The sequence below is a fragment of the Cibotium barometz genome, chromosome 27, assembly GCF_041138505.1.
Source record: "Cibotium barometz isolate CiBa-2024 chromosome 27, ASM4113850v1, whole genome shotgun sequence".
Classification (NCBI taxonomy): domain Eukaryota; kingdom Viridiplantae; phylum Streptophyta; class Polypodiopsida; order Cyatheales; family Cibotiaceae; genus Cibotium; species Cibotium barometz.
This window is the reverse complement of record NC_141072.1, coordinates 27,502,068-27,519,994: the sequence shown is the minus strand read 5'-3', so window position 1 is coordinate 27,519,994 and position 17,927 is coordinate 27,502,068. Positions and strand designations below refer to the sequence as shown.

At 38.5% G+C, this 17,927-nt stretch overlaps 2 protein-coding genes across 2 annotated transcripts; one reads left to right on the top strand and one right to left on the bottom strand.

The window, feature by feature from the left end:
- Positions 1–296: 296 nt before the first annotated feature.
- Positions 297–2,453, bottom strand: LOC147623245 (putative pentatricopeptide repeat-containing protein At3g15130). The gene has a single exon (XM_086821753.1). The coding sequence runs from the start codon at positions 2,451–2,453 to the stop codon at positions 297–299; it is 2,157 nt and encodes a 718-aa protein (XP_086677879.1).
- Positions 2,454–14,492: 12,039 nt separating this feature from the next.
- Positions 14,493–17,172, top strand: LOC147623244 (non-functional NADPH-dependent codeinone reductase 2-like). Its single transcript, XM_086821335.1, has 5 exons — positions 14,493–14,729; positions 14,919–15,100; positions 15,492–15,732; positions 16,256–16,435; positions 16,745–17,172. The coding sequence occupies exons 1-5, from the start codon at positions 14,610–14,612 to the stop codon at positions 16,970–16,972; spliced, it is 951 nt and encodes a 316-aa protein (XP_086677461.1). The 5' UTR covers positions 14,493–14,609; the 3' UTR covers positions 16,973–17,172.
- The last annotated feature ends 755 nt before the right edge of the window (positions 17,173–17,927 follow it).

Here is a 17,927-nt window from a genome sequence, read left to right as displayed (position 1 = left end):
AGACCTTAGTTCTCTCTTTTCTCTCTCCCATGGCTCACCGTTTTTATCATGTTCCACCTAATCATAATAAGCCCTCCTTGGCCCAATTCAACAATCAGTCAGACCAGGCTGCCAAGGGCCTCTTTAGGTATCTCCGCACCCAAGTTGCATAGGCAAGACTGCTTGTCTATTGAGTAACCAGGGTAAAATACAATTCCTACAATATGTTGTTCATAACACCTTATTTACTGGTTAGTTTTATATTAATAAAAGCTGAGTTCTATGATATCAATTCTAAGAGACCCTTGTTGAAGTAATTAATAAAATGTTGATTTTTTTTTTTCAGTCTTGAATGTATACCCATTGATACTATGATAATCTACACAAATTTCCTTATTAAAGTCCCCAAATAAGGGACCTTGCCCAACATTTCGTAGTGACGGCTCCAATATCAAATCAGTATTACTTACCTCTACCCATGCTTTTCCTGGCTTTTTAGATGCACTCACACATCTTCTCCAATCTTGTGTTTTATGGGCTTCATTCCACGTGTGGGCATCTGCATAAATTTTTGACAAGAGCACATAACCGGATGCACTTTGCGGATCAAGCTGGACAATTTGGTTAAGACAGTGCTGGCCCAGCTCCAGATTGCCATGCCTTAAGCATCCTGTTAGCAAAGACATCCAGCCAATGACATTGGGCGAAAACGGCATCGTTTGGAGTATGTTTTTGGCAGCTTCCAGGTGCCCAGCACAGCCAAGAAGGTCAATAATGCATGTAAAGTGTTTAATACTAGGGCCAAAGCAATGGTTTTCGTTTATGGAGTTAAGCTGCCACTGGCCTTCCTCCACTTGCCCTGCATGACTGCATGCAGAGAGTAGCCGTGCATAAAACATTTCATTTGGCTTTATGCCGTCTTGCTGCATGTCCTTAAAGCATTGGACTGCTAGCCTGCCATTACCCTGCTGGGCATGTATTGAGATCATCAAACCCCATGACACAACATCTCGACACGGCAACTCATCAAACACTTTGCACGCCTCCATAAGATCCCCACATCTCATGTACATATCGATGAGCGTGTTCCCAATCACAATGTCTGATCCAACTCTACTTTTGGTCATCTGATCATGTAAAACCTTTCCTTGTTCCAATGCTCCTAGGTGCCCACATGCTTTCAGAAGGCAAGAAAACAAAAACTTGTCTGGCTTCACACCACTCTGCTGCATCTTCTCATAAAGTTCAAGTGCAATAAGACCCTGGCCATGCTGGGTATATCCTGATATCATTGCCCCCCATAACACGACAGTCTGATTTGACACCTCATCAAACACTTTGCGGGCATCATTGAGCCTCTCACATTTCACATACATGTTAATGAGAGCCCCTCTAACAACCAAATCTGCACCAAAACCCCTTTTGATAATCTGGTCATGTATAATCTTGCCATGCTCTATGGCCTGTACACCACTGCATGCATTCAAGAAACTTATCAGTGTGACTCTATCAGGGTTTAAACCTTCGTGTTGCATTTGCTCATAAAGCTGTAAAGCTAAAAGACCATTCTTGTGCTGTGCCAATCCTGCAATGATTGCACTCCACGACACAACGTTTCTATTCGGCAAGCCATTGAGCACTCTGCTTGCTTCATCCAATCTGCCACATTTTGAATACATATCTATCAGTGTGTTGCCAATGACAACATCAGAGTAGAATCCTTTATTGATTAATTGCTGGTGTATTGCTTTGCCCTGCCTTACATCTCCTATCTGGCTGCATGCTTTCAAGGCACAAAGGAATGTGACCTTGTTTGGACCTGTGCCACCCCCTGCCTGCATTTCCCTAAAAAGGTTGAGGGCTGTGTGACCTAGTCCATTTTGTACATATCCTGCAACCAGCGCATTCCAAGACACTACATTGCGGTTTCGCAGTCTGTCAAATACTTTGTGGGCCTTCTCTACATTCCTACACTTTGCATACATGTCAATAAGAGTGCTCCCCACGACCACATCAGAATCCAACCCACATTTGATGACATGTTCATGTATCAGCATCCCCTCCTTAGACCCTCCTATGCTAGCACAGGCTCTCAATACACAGGAAAACACAAATCTGTTTGGCTGTATTCCCTCTGATACCATCCTGTAATACAACTCAATAGCCTGGAAGCCTTCCCCATTCACGTGATGTGCTGAGATGATCGCCTGCCATGTGTGAACAGTCGGTTGGGCCACTTGACAAAACACTAGGTTTGCTTCCAGCAAGCTTTTGAAAGAGGCGAGCAGACGGATCAAGCAGCCCGACAGCAGTACTGAGTAGGGGTCGCTGACACACATGATGTAATGTGCAAATCTGCCAGCCTCTAAGTCATTTCTTTTAACCAGAAGAGACTGTATACGATGCTCTGATAAATGGAAACCTTGGTTAAGCATAAGGTTCATGGGTTGAAGCCCCTTATCAAGCCTCCTCATGTTATCAAAGGTAAATCCATATGCAAGCAGCCATGTTTCACGGCCTGGCGCAGCCACTGTGGTGTAATTCAGTAAACCCTAACCTGAGACAACAACAGGAAACAGTAGTTTCATCTGTACAACCTAAAACCCTTAAACTGAGCATTAAATACCCTAATTTCATCTGTGAACCTTAAAACCAAATCTGAGAAAAATGCCTGCGCGACCTCGAGATCCATGGTTAACCCTAGATCCAGTGATTACAACTGTCAACCCTAATCCGGCTATTATTTGATGATATCATACATTTTGAACAACGTAAGTCGGAGGAACTACCTGAACCAGTTTGATAAGCATGTGTTCATACGCGATTGCTGTAAGTGTCCGGACAGATTTGCAACGCTGTGTAAAGGGGTATCGTTCTCTGATTTTACTTTTGGGTTGTGAGTGTGGTATTGGAAGTAGATTTTTTAAACATCTCATGGGTGTAACAAGAAGTAGAAACCAGGCCCTTAAAAGTGTGAGTGGAGGGCAATCCCATGTCCCCATCATCACCTGTGTGTGTGTGAGAGAGAGAGAGAGAGAGAGAGAGAGAGTTGTAAACGTCGATCGAGTCAACATGAGTCAATGTAGTCAAAGTCAATAAGGGTAGAGGATGTCAACGACTCCAAGGATGCAAGGAGCAGTCTCACGGGATGATTAAGAACACAAGCGCCCTCTAATTAATGGCACCATCTAATTAAGGGGGGCAAGATGGGTCTGCATGGTGAAAGACGCCAACAACAAGGTCAAATACGGTGATCCAAGCTAGATTACAAGTCTATGAACGACCAAAAACGAGTATAACGGAAAGCAATTTCTGGCTTGGAGCTTCAGTCAAACAATTATGGCACTAGGGATGTGTTTAGGTCATATTTGCTTATTTAGAAGCTAGAGAAATAAGGAGTCAATGGTCACTACTTTGAACTATCTAGTCCTTACACAAAGAAATTAAGAAGAAGGAAGCGAGTCATTATGGGACATACGCATAAGGTGGTAGAGTCATTAGGGGACTTACCATTAGCCGCATAGGATGCCGGGGGAAAGCTAGACAACTCTAGTGTGCCCTTCTTCATCGTCACATTGAAGAATAGGTCCTCCACAAGTGAGTGCAACAAGGGATTAGAGCTATGTAAAGCTCTTTTCAACCTTGTTACCTAGCTTACTCTGTCTTGAGCTTGAGATAAAGATGGAGATGTAGAGAGGAAGACAAAAGCATGCTCTCAAGAGTAAAGCTAAATCCCTACTCACGTGCACATCAACAAGAAAGCAAGCATGCAAGCAACAAGCAACAAGCAAGAAACAAAGACTCAAAACTCAAAACTCAATTGCTGATGATGGGATTTTTCTTTTCTCATTTCCCCAAAATGTCTTATACACAAGCCTTCATATGTTAGAATTGGCGCTTCTGGGAAGCCCGTTACTAAAGTGTGAGCTAGTTCTAGGCTATGTATGTACAAAAATGATGGTAGTTTATATGTAGCTCAATATCCCACTAATTACATCATAAATAAGCAAATAATGCAAAAAAGGGTTACAGAAACTGTGTATGTTGAGCACTGTGAGTAACATACCTCCCTCCCTAAATCCCTATTTACATGCACATCAACAAGAAAGCAAGCATGCAAGCAATACTAGCAACAAGCAACAAGCAAAAAGCAACAAGAAACAAGAAACAAGCAAGAGACAAAAACTCAAAACTCAATTGTTGCTCACAATGGGATACTTCTTTTCTCATTACTCAAAATATTTTATATACGAGCCTTCCTATGTTACAAATTGGTTGTGTCATTGCCAAAATGTGACCTAGTCCTAGGCTATGTATATATAAAAATGATAGTGGTCGGCTTATATATAGCTCGACATCCCACTATATTACATCATATATAAGCAATTTGTCATGCTAAGATAGCAGCAATGCGTCGACGGAGGAGGGGAGATCTGGATCACCATCCAGATATAGAGGGAATGGGGATAAGGTTCCCCACTGCTGGGTATATATGGTGGCCTGCCTGCACACACATACCTGATTGCCTGCAGAACTATGCCCAAGCGCCCTCTCCCCTGAACCTCAGCTTGCTTGTCATTGCCCACGCTTCGGTGGGCGATCTCGGAGTTCGATCGAGCTCTCCATCTATTACAGGCTATGTAACATTACTCCCCCCTTAAGAAGAGTTTTTATCCATGAAAACGAACTTCATAAAGTTATTGGCTAGCGTACTCAAGCGCTCCCACATGGACGCCTCATCCTCGCGATCCTTCCACTTAACAAGTGCCTCTCGGTACACAGTGTGTCTTGTGTTCCGATCTCTAAATCTAAGAATCCTCTCGGGTTCATGTGGAAAAGATGGTGGTTCTATCAACTTCACCAAAACTCTTGGAGAAACTATGTCGATCAACGGTTTTTCGTAGTTTACTAACATGAAAAACATGATAAACTCAAGAGCTCTCCGACAAATCTAATTTGTACGCTAATCTACTAACCTTCTTAAGGATTTTAAAGGGGCCGCAGTATCTAGGTGAAAGTTTTTGACCCTTCCCCGTCTTTAAAGTCTCTGACTCGTTCTTTACATCTTAAGTCCCAAAAAAAGGGCTTTGGGCTATTCGAGAAGCCAACACACATGCGTTGGCTTCTCGGGCAGCCCAAAGCCCTTTTTTTGCACTTCATCAAGAAAATTAGGAGTAATAGACATTTTATCAAGAATGGGAATGATTTGTTACACCATCTTTGAAATTAGATGCTTGCATGATGGGGTTGGGATGCCGGTCTTCATTGACCACCAGAGACTTGCCTTCTACTTTGGGGTAGCAACAACATTGAGTTGACTGATTGAGCGGTCTTTATACAAGGGGGCACTAGATTAGGAGACAATCTGTAAGATTCCTCCCTCCAGCTTTTGAGGTGCACAGGTGTAAGAACCTTTCCTTATGATCTTATAATTATTCCCCTCTCTGAAATAAAAGAAAGATCATGGGGTTTTGGCTTGGAGAGAGAAAATGTCTAGAGGGAGGTAATTCAAAATTGAGATATTTTTGGATATAAAAATCCTCCTAGTATCTAAAATGGTTTCCCTTGAAACAAAAATTCAAAAAGAACTTTCCAATGTGCAATTGGAATTAATTGAAAATAGGTATAAAGGACCTTAGCCTAAGGGTCCAGATTTTCAGAAATTTTTGGATTATGGTCTAATTAAGGTTCCTATGGGCCAATAGGATCAATCCAAGTGTAGGGAGGAGATAAATTGAAGAATAAAAGAAAAACCCCCAAAAATGAGTAAATGCTCACATAAGATGAAGAGTGAACTAAGGACCAAAGAAAAGAATTAAAAAACTGAATTTTGACACCTCAGTGTGGGGATCTCCCCTCATGAAGTAGGCGCCTTTTTCTCATCATTATCCCCAATTCTTAATCAATAAAATGAGATATTTTCATCTCTCCTCTCTCCTATTTCAAAACTAGATCCAAAAAGTAAGCTGAACTGACCCAAAAATGGTCAAAAATTGACCAAACTGATCTGGAAAATTCTAGAATCAGTTTGCTTGGTTAGAGGCTCACTTTTTCCTATAAATAGAAGCCTCCCCCTTTGTAAAAGCTCAACGGTGTTTATGCACTGTTACTTTACTCCTGTCCTGAGCCATCTACATTGAATTTTTTAATAATTCAATTATTTTTTGGCCTAATCCTCTCCAAAGTGAATTGGTGGCCACTATTGCTTCAAACAATAGTAGAATCCTCAATCCCTCAAGCCAAAGGAGAGCTTACAAGCTCTATGTAAGCTAATTTTCTTACTTTGTTTGCGAATTTTAATGAAAAATCTATGGTTTTCTTGATTTTTATGTTTTGCAAATGATTGAATTAAATTCAAATGCTATGCCTTTGATGAAAAGGCCACCCCCTTCTCTTCTTTACTTCCAACCTTTCTTAATCCTAGAAAGATTAACTAAGTGATTAATTAAACTCTTCTTAGTGTTTACTCTCTTGAATTTAGAAAATTATGTAGATTAGAGTTCTATAATTCTAAATTAGGTGAGAAATGGTTAGCCATGGCAAAATTTTCCAGAATTCTGTGAAAAAGAAAGTTTGTTTTTATGTTATTCCAAAAGAGTAATTCCCACCATTTTTGCATCTTAAAGAAATATTCTAATTACTCCATGTACATATTCACCTATGAATATGCATGGATATCACTGATACTAATTATTAAATTTGATTTCTATGAATAGAAGGATGCATAATGAAATTTTTTAATTATAAAAGTGTTATTCTTATTAAATTTGATTTCTATGCATAGAAAGATGCATAAAAGAAATTTTTTTATTACAAAAGTGTTATTCTTATTAAGTTTGATTTCTATGCATAGAAAGATGCATAAAGGAATCTTTTTTTATTACAAAAGTGTTATTCTTATTAAATTTGATTTCTATGCATAGAAAGATGCATAAAGGAATCTTTTTTATTACAAAAGTGTTATTCTTATTAAATTTGATTTCTATGCATAGAAAGATGCATAAAGGAATCTTTTTTATTACAAAAGTGTTATTCTTATTAAATTTGATTTCTATGCATAGAAAGATGCATAAAGGAAATTTTTTATTACAAAAGGGTTATTCTTATTAAATTTGATTTTTATACATAGAAAGATGCATAAAGGAATTTTTTTATTACAAAAGTGTTATTCTTATTAAAATTGATTTTTATGCATAAATAGATGCATAAAGAATTTTTATATCAAAATTAGAATTCTCTTAAATTCTATGTTTAAATTCTATGAGTATTTGATAAATGAATAATTAAATACTCTAAGAGAGAAATTTCTATCGTTTTATATTCACACGGATTGCAAAAAGAAAATTCAAGAAATCTATCGAGATCAAAATATTCAGATAAATGATTAATTTATTCCTCATTAGAATTCGTAACTAATTTAGAAATCAGTTAAGTGAATATTCAAAGAAAGAAATTCAGTAAAATAGTAACTAAATTATCAAACCTTTTCGAGAGAGATCGTTCAGGAAAAATCTTATCTGACTGGAACCTTGAATCAGACTATGACCAAGACCAAACTCTTTCATCAGTTTCGAGGAAAGAAGGTGTGACCAGTTTAAAAAAATACACTCAAAACTCCACCAAATCTGAAACTAAGTTTGAGACCCTTCAAATTGATATGTGGATCAAGGTTATAGAATTCGAGGAATTCTGGTATGAAATTTAGAATTTTGATCAAGAAGTTTTGGGGATATTGATTCAAGAAATACTCCTTATATTCAAAAGAAAATCAAACTGAAAACTTGCATAGAAACCCTGTTTTCTTAAAGGACTGTGTTACGCTAGAATGCTGGAGGGAGCATTTGGTATATGTTTTTCTAAGGGAAGTTCGGTTTGCAATCAACTGGCGGGGAGGGGAGTGTTCAAAGGACGGCTCACGTGACACAAAGCTTGACCAACCTCGGTATAGTTGAAAAATGGTGCGCTTCCGGTACGATGGGCGAGGGCCGACGAAGCGGTCCCTGAGTGAATAGATGTGATGATATGTGAATAGATATGATGACATGTGAATCAGAGAGATGTGAATGAATGGATGAGATGTGATGTCATGTGAATCGGGATGTAAATGAATGATATGGGATGTGAATGGATGTGTATGTGGTGGTGAAAATGGATGTGAATGTGTATGTGAAGAATGGATGTGGATGTGTATGTGAAGAATGGATGTGAATGTGTATGTGATGAAAATGGATGTGGATGTGTATGTGAAAGAATGGATGTGGATGTATGTGAAAGAATGGATGTGGATGTGTATGTGAAGAATGGATGTGGATATGTATGTGAAAGAATGGATGTGGATGTGTATGTAAAAGAATGGATGTGGATGTATGTGAAAGAATGGATGTGGATGTGTATGTGAAAGAATGAGATGTGATGTGTGAGATGTGCTGTCATGTGAATTGGGATGTGAATGAATGATATGGGATGTGAATGGATGAGATGTGAATCGGGATGTGAATGAATGAGATGTGATGTGAAATGGATGTGATGTATTGGGATAGATGTGAATGAATGATATGTGATGTGAATGAACGTGATACGGGATAGATGTGAATGAATGAGATGTGATGTGAATGAATGAGATGTGATGTGAATGGATGAGATGTGATGGGATGTGAATCAGGATAGATGTGATGGGATGTGAATCAGGATAGATGTGAATGAATGAGATGTGAGGTGAAATGGATGTGATGTGATGTGATGTGGATCGGGGTAGATATGAATGGATGAGATGTGAATGAATGTGATGTGATGAGATGTGGATATGGGTAGATGCGAGTGGATATGGGTAGATACGAGTGGATGAGATCTGATGAGGATAAATGAGGAAAGATGTGATGAGATGAAAATGATATGATTGGATGAGAATGGGAACACATATGAAATGGATGTGGATTAAATAATGTGGATTGATGTGGAACAATGTGGAAAGACCAGATTTCGTTATAGAAACTGTATTTATGACCTGTTTTGAAATGACTGTTTTATGTCAAGAATGCTGGGGAAGCATTTTGACTGTCTTGTGAATGAGGTCGTGGGGAGACCTAAACTGATAAAGTTGCAACAGCTGAGAGTCAATGGAGGACGTCTCGTGTAGCAAGGTCGACCGAGGTCTTGACCAGCCTCGGTTCGATTTAAATGGTGAGCTTCTGGTACGGTGGATGAGGGACCAAGGAAACGGCCTATGAGTGAAGCGCTAGGTGACCTGCGAAGGATCCTACAGGGTGCTGACCATACGCTGCTCGAGCTCTGGGTCGCCGAAGATACCCACACGTGCGTCGGGGAAGATATTGAAACAAGGAGTAAGAGTTGTTTTCTGAATTTGGGCATGGATCTGCTCGATTGACCTTACTGGTCCTCAACGGATGAGTCCATGGCTTTTTTATATGGATCTGTTGGTTGATCTTGCTGATCTTCAATAGAGATTCCATTTTGATTTTTATAAGTGAATATATTGCCGGGTACTATGAGCTAGGAACTATCGAAAAGGCCCCTCAGTGTGGACAGGTGGTGAGCGTTCTGGTTGCCAATGATGCCATAGGTACACCGATGAAGGGAAAATTGGAAATTAGGATTCAACCGGATATTTTGGAGGATTATGATCAGTGATACTATAGTTTCATTAAAAGATTGTTTTCACAGCTGAATCTGTGAAAAATGCAATTTCATATTGGGTGTGTAAGTGGTGTGACTAGTTTTAAGTTTGCATGAATATCCGACTAGGGGGCCTGGGAACTCTTTTCCTTGGTACCCGGGACAAAACCTAACCAAATTCTTAAATGGATCCCATCACCACAGTGGTTGGGCGGTTGGCTAACCCACGGGACTGGATGGGGTTAGGCTGGACTGATGGATCCCTAAAATGAGACTCAATTCTGCTATGGTACAATAGATAAAGTAAATCCCGGATAAAAATTGTTCTATGGAAAAGAATCAACGGCTGTGCCTCTCAATGAGTAAAAAAGCGTTGGTCTCTATGATCCAAGTGCAAGTCTTTTCCTTGATCTGACTATGGGACTTACGGGTTTGGTCAGATCAGTTCAATTAGTTAAGGCTCTTGACTACGTTAGAGTAAAAATATCCTGGAGGAATCGCCCGTGCTTTCCGGGCGAGGAAAGTTTTTTCGGGTTCGGTTTTGGAAGAACCAAGGGATTAGTCTCTTGTCCGGATATACGTGGGCGAGGCCCCGAGTGAGGGACCCTGCCCTGCGCAAGAAGTGCTACTTCCGCTGCTGCTAGCACCCCAGAATTCGTTGCACGGTGGGGACAGGGATCTTTCACAATCAACCGTGCAGAGAGCCCTTTTGATATGCTTGGGCAAAGTCAAGATTTGCATGCAGGGCCTTAAATATCCCGACATTGAGAGATTGAGGAGTTTATTATTGACCGTTTGCATAGGTAGATACAAAGAGGCTATCGATTGATTGTTGGGAAAGAGGATTGATGAGGCCTTCAAATTTCTTAAAATGTCTTTGTAGGCATCATTGTTAGAGATTGGAGAATAGAATAACCTTTCATATGATACCATGATGTCATCTTCTTTTGCACACAGGGCCTAGGGGTAGTTGGGACACCAAACCAATTCATGGTTGTTTTGTAGAGATGACTCACCAAGAGTGGTCTACTTTGTGTTACATAGGAGGATTTCCATGATGTCTTAATGGCAAAAACTTTTATGCTTGATCTACAACTACTTGGAGATGAAGAATATGAAAAGCAATATACTAGCTGTTGATTATATATGGGAAAAGTTGAAAGATGTTGAATAAGATTCTATGTGATTGTCTTGTAGAGATTCATCAATAGGCTATACAAAACTGCTACCATTTCTAATCTGAATAATGGTCCCAGTTTCTTTCGAGTCTTGTTTAACATTACTTGCAATGGATCATAGCTTCAACAATTCGTCCTACAAGGTGTATGTCTTTTAGTTTCACATAGTTTCTCATCCTTGTTTTCGCCTTTTGTCATGGGTATGGATATTAAAAAAACATTAATAACCTTTTAGGAAAAAGGAGATCTTGCAAATCTTAGCAGGGCCTAATTTGGTGTTTTGTGGTGCTTATTTTGTTCAATTCTTTGGCTCATGAGAGTGGTGGAATGAAGATAAAGCTCTCCTAGGCATGATTGAGGTAAGCTATTTCTCCACTTAATGGATTTCATCATCACTATGAGCATTAGCCTTAAATGAACTAAGACATTATTATATATTAACATGCCTAGATTAGCTCAATCAAGGCATTAATCTAATGAGTGTTTTTTTTCTTAAATTGCGTTGATAAACATGACATTAGACTTTACTATAAGAAACCTTATCATGTAAAAAAAAAACCCAAAAAGCATTCACAAAAACCTTAAAATTTTAAAAAAATACAAAAAAAACTGCATATTTTGCTCTATGGAATTTTCAAATCTCACATCAACCAAGATCCAGATCCAGATCATTCTCATCTAGATTATCGCGTAAGCATCTAGATCGCCAATCAAAGCCTAAAAATAATTTATTTATGGTAGAGTCTATGGTAAATGGACTTCAATGCCACATGCTTCTGTTTAAGTTATGGGGGCTAACAAAGTACCCAAGGGCCAACATATATTCTCTTGTACTAGCCCCCCAACCCGTCCTCCGGACGACCGGAGAGGTTTGGATACCATAAAGTAGGCCTTAAATTTGAAGACCATTTTGGCAGAAAGGCATACTTGTATATCAAGGTGTATATATCCACGAAGGGAGACCCTCAAACACTTCATTTTCTTTTAACAGAGCATGAAACTTGGCATACATAGACACATGGAGAGATATGTGTCCTCTTTTATATATAGTAAGAAGTGGCATGACTCATCTTCGATGGGAAGTAGCCATCTAATGAAACAAAAAAATTAAAATAGACTCCTAAGCTTCCACCAAAGCTATTTAAATATAACCTCATACGTATTCCCCCTAAGAAATGGAGTAAACAAAATGTATGAGTGATCTCGTAGAAAGGACCATGCTGCCATTATGAATAATATGTGGTTCTCTCTCTCTCTCTCTCTCTCACACACACACACACACACACACACACACACACATACACACGAACACCCATAGTAGCAAAAATACATAGTTCTCCCTCCCTTTTATCTATCTCTCTCTTCTCCACATACATAGATAGCCCAACACATTATCTCTTTGCATTTTCTATGTAAAGAGAGAGGAGAGTGAGAGAGAGAAGATATGTCTATATATACGGCCAAGCCTCTCTCTCTCTCCTTTACACACATCTCTCTCTCTCTCTCTCTCTCTCTCTCTCTCATGTTTATACACACACAAATCTCTTTGCTTATGTGAAAGCTATTAACTGGCCGAAATATATACACACGCATATATATATATATATATATATATATATATATATATATATACATGCAATTATGTGTATACATACATACGAAGAAAAAATAATATAGAGATGCATATACATACACACATACATGCATAATTTAGGAACTCGCACACACAAACATATAAAATGTATATACATATACACATACATCTACAATGTCTATCCATATATATTTACATACACACACATATATGTCTACATATATATACATATATTTATATTTTTGTCAATATATATGTTCACATATATATACATTATATATACATTATATATAATGTATATATACATTATATATACAGATTCATGTGTGTGTGTGTGTGTGTGTGTACATACACATAACAATCCATATATACCCATGCATAGAAGCAATCAAGTATACATACATGTATATGCATATTTAACGTATCCTTATGTAAATGCGTATATATGGGTCAGAGCCTAAAAATAATTTATTTATGGTAGAGTTATGGTAAATGGAATTCAACGCCACATGCTTGTGTTTAAGTTATGGGGGCTAACAAAGTACCCAAGGGCCAACATATATTCTCTTGTACTAGCCCCCCAACCCGTCCTCCGGACGACCGGAGAGGTTTGGATACCATAAAGTAGGCCTTAAATTTGAAGACCATTTTGGCAGAAAGGCATACTTGTATATCAAGGTGTATATATCCACGAAGGGAGACCCTCAAACACTTCATTTTCTTTGAATATAGAGCACCAAACTTGGCATACATAGACACATGGAGAGAGATGTGTCCTCTTTTATCATCGGGAACCTGTTGGCGGAAAGTTTATATACTAAGAAATATATATCCCAAACTAATCAAAGATTATATATTAGGATTGTACTACGTAGTAAGAGATTGTCGACACTCGTCCTCCGGATAGGGAGGAATGCATACCATGGAGGCAAGCCTTAATTTATAACCCATCGAGCACTTGTGCTGTTGTTGCAAGCATCATTCATTTGATATGCATGTCCAACCAAGGCATTGCCCAACAACCCTTGACAGACAATTGCATTAGGAATTTATTTGTCCTTTTGTCACTTGCTCCTCTATCGCCCATATCCCTAAGATGCAAGTGAAGCTGACCATGTCTAGACGAAAGCCTTCAAATTATATAACCATTAAAAAAAGTTCATTTTTCCTTGACCTTCTCCTATTGGGCACATTGTGCAAATAGTGCAAACCAAGCACTACATCGATGTCACAAAGGGATAAAAGTACACATGTTATCTACTAATAACAACCAGTAAAATGAGTACAAATATGTGGCTATGGGTCTACTTGTATACCACGGGAAAAAATGTGCACACATGTTGTATACAAAGGAAGCAAACACACACACACATTATATTAGCTTTGGTCCAAAAAAAATCTTTGTTTTGGATCTCATCAGCTTTCCCGATAGCATGCCACTTTATTTTCAGGTCATATTTACACCTAATGCATTCCAAGAGACAACATTCGAGCACTGTAATCTTAACACACATATCCATCAAAGCAATGCCAACCATAATATTTTTTTCAAGCAACCTTTGTATAGCAATCTCGTCATGCATTGCCCTTTGTCAATTGCTTCTATGCTTCCACACACACACACACACAATCATGCACATTAAAATGTTTCTCCCTCCCTCTCTCTCTCTCTCTCTCTCTCTCTCTCTCTCTCTCTCTCTCTCTTCACACACACAATCTTGGATACACACAAAACCTGCGTTAAACACAAACATACACATTATCATTATTTTTTAAGCCTCTTAAGCAGAATCTCATCTAAACATCTGTCAATCTACACGAATGAGTTGCTGAAGTCCCTGTAGGATACTACGAAAGAGATGTTGAGAAATGTGATGCCATTGAGGAGAAGGAAGAGGTGAGTGTCAGTCATCCCACATAAGCAAAAAGAGAAGGAATATACTAGGGTCCAAAGCCAAAGGTTGAATTGTATGGTCATTTGTAAAAAGTGAAATTAAAAGTTAAAATGGTAACACATGGAAAAGGCTGGGAAGCACAAATAGTGTGAGCATTTATTGACACATGGCACAAATAGTGTGAGCATTTATTGACACATGGATGACGCAAGGGTACACAACTAGAGCCCTTCCCAAGGCTAGTATAGTAGTATACACTGGTTTTACAAGAACGTGAAACACTGCACCACCTCTTGCGCTTTAGCACCTCCAAAACACTCTCGAGGACGCATGGCAGAAGCTGCACAGCTCAACACAGGAGCTTCTATCCCTCTGCTAGGGCTTGGCACCGGCTCCGATGGCTCCTTAAGCCACGAAGAGAAGAAGGCAGCCATCTCTGCAGCTCTAGAGGTAGCTAAGCCTTCATTATTAATTACGGCTGTTAAACACCTGCGCCCATAACATGAAACTGAGTTAAACACCCCTGCCCATCTAATCAAATTGAGTTAAGTTCTGCTAAACTTTCCTTATGGCAGTCGAGGTCTGTGTTTTTCCATGTTACTGCATGAATTAAACCACTAGTTATGGCCTTAATCGCAGGTGGGTTACAGGCATTTTGACACAGCGAGCCTCTACGATAGCGAAGGGTTTCTTGGGGAGGCCTTGCAGGAGGCCATCAAGGCCGGCTCAGTGAAGCGAGAGGACCTCTTCATCACCTCCAAGCTATGGTGCTCTGATGCCTACCCTGAGGGTGTCCTCCCAGCCCTCCAAAAAAGCCTCAGGTTTTTGTAATTCTTAACCATCTTTTATTTATGTCATTCCTTTCTTTTTATAGTATCCATGTATCAATCTTATATCACATTTTCGGACTAGTATCATGCATATAAGTATAAGTTTACATTATAAATCATTTCATTTTGGAAAAGAAATCACAACTTCAATTTAATATGATATTTGTTTCTGGATCATGGGGTGGGTGGGAATGTATGTGTGTATGCACATTCCCACCCACATACATACATATAATGTGTGCAAAAAATACAATGCAATAAACCATGATATGGTTCCACGGACTACAAGAAAGGTAGGGAGTGAGTGTAAGTTTAACAAGTTGCCACATGAGCAAGCAAGAATTATCCCCACATGTTTTTTTTTTTTGCTATCATCATGCAGGGAATTGCAATTGGATTATTTGGACCTTTACCTCATCCACTGGCCAATCAGATACAAGGAAGGCATACGCATCAAACCAAAGCCGTACGAGCTTTTGCCATTGGATGTCAAAGGCACATGGAAAGCCATGGAAGACTGTGTTAAGCAAGGCCTCACAAGGGCCATCGGTGTCAGCAATTTCTCATCCAAGAAAGTTATGGACTTACTGGAGTTTGCAGAGATCCCTCCAGCAGTAAATCAGGTGAAGGCTTTCTTTTGCATCAGATTATATGTCTTATACTTAAAACGTTTCAATTGCAGTAGTCGAATCAGCGTTTAGATTATACTAATTCGAACTGTTTGCAGTGCCCTTGCTTTTGTAACCAATAAGATTGAGTAGATTTGAATTGTTTGCAGGTTTATTAGGGCTTGGGTACTCTTGATTTTGCCAAAAATGTTTTGAGTCTAAAGGATGGTGTCAAAATGTATGTTTTTTTATCATTTTTATTTTGATTTAGAGAGGATTCTTTGGCGTGAAAGTTGTCAATCAGTGTTAATTTATCATTTTGAAAGACTTGCATTGTGTCTTATCATTTTTTATTCAATTTATCAACCACAGATCTTCTTGAAAAGCTAGTATTTCTTTGGTTTAGTCATCCTTTTTTATCCAATCCTCAACCAAAATTTTGACCAAGATTAGTGACTTTTTTGGTATACTTATCATTTGATTCAAATATCCATGAAATATTCTCATTAAAAAAATGGATATCGCTTTTTTTTGGCAGGTAGAGATGCATCCCAAATGGCAGCAGAAGCAGTTAAGAGAAGTGTGCAGCAAGGTCAACGTTCATGTTACTGCATGGTCTCCATTAGGGGCACCACTTATGCAGTGGGGCTCGCCTGCTATTCTAGATGATCCCATAATCAAAGAGGTTGCACTCAAGCATGGCAAGACTCCGGCACAGGTCAGTATAATGTTCGACCAATTAAAAGTTTTTTTTATTTTAATGAGAGTTGGTACTAAATTCAGTTGCCACAATAGTAGATTTGAACCCAGTATTTCCTCCTTAGGCAATTAAAAGACTTGCAAAATGATTACAGTGATTATATTAATGTAGCTGCATTATTGGTTTTGACAAGGTTTTTTTAATCATATGTTAAAAGCAATGTTTTTTAGATTGTGTTGAAGTGGGAGTTGCAATTGGATTGCATTAGTGGTTTTGATAAAAGGTTCTTTTAATCTTATGCTTTTTTTTTATATAAATGCTTGTTAGATTGTGTTGAGGTGGGGGTTAGACCAAGGAGTGAGTCTACTCCCCAAGAGCTTCAACAAAAAGAGGATGGCAGAAAATTTTGAGGTGTTCGGTTGGCACCTCACAGATGAAGATCATCACCTCATTGGGAAAATCGAGCAGAAAAAGAACTTAGATGGCAGCTCCTTTTTAAATCCCGTGTCGGGGCCTTACAAAAGTCTCGCAGAATTGTGGGATGGAGAAATGTAAACCATGGTTTCAGTCATTTAAATGAACATTTGTGCTGTCCACATCACCACCTCCACCTTTGAGGACAAAAATAAAATCATGCGACTGTATTTACTATGATTTTCATAAAATCATGTGACTGTATTTACTATGTCTTAAAATCCAAACTCTTAGTTCTTTTGTGCCGAACTATCATGAGAATCAATTTCTTGAAATTATTATTGTTGATATAATGTCTGAAGGTGTAGGGAATGGCCATGGGGAGAGGCCATTCTGGGTTGTCATGGGCAAGGGGGAGTGGAAGGTCTTTTGAGTATTGATGATAGTGTGAGTATTCTAGTCACTGAGTTGTAAGCATTGCTTGCATTCCAGCATCTGAATGCATTGATTATTCTAGATGTTGATGTGGAAGCATCTTGTTGATTCTGTCCCAACACTGTTGCAAGCAAAATAGGTAAATGATGAGGGTTATCTAAAAGGATTCCCTCCTAAAATGTGTGAAATCTCAAAAATGGCTTAAAAACATAGTTTTTTGAAAACACATCTAGAATTTCATGTATTAATTTAAAATATTACATGAATTTTGCTATTTTTTAAAGATTGAGAACAAGTGTGACCTTTGTAGATTTATAAATTGTTGTTGTTTATGACATAAAAATAAACTTGACTTACAAAATGACATAGGAGTCTACATAACTTAAATAAATATCAATCTTTTTCAAATAAAAATTTATTTTATAAATTTCATTAATATAAGACTTTTTTTAATGGACTTTCTTGGGAAAAATCCTACCATTGCATAAATATGCACATTATTTGACAAGCACTCAAAAAATATTAGAATACATAACAATATAAGCTCCATAATTTATAAAAGTTGAGGTTTTGCGTCACGTTCATAAAAAACATCAACTCTTAGCTGAGAAGTTTTTACTCAGCATTAATGTGTAGTAATCAATAGGATTCGAACCCAAGT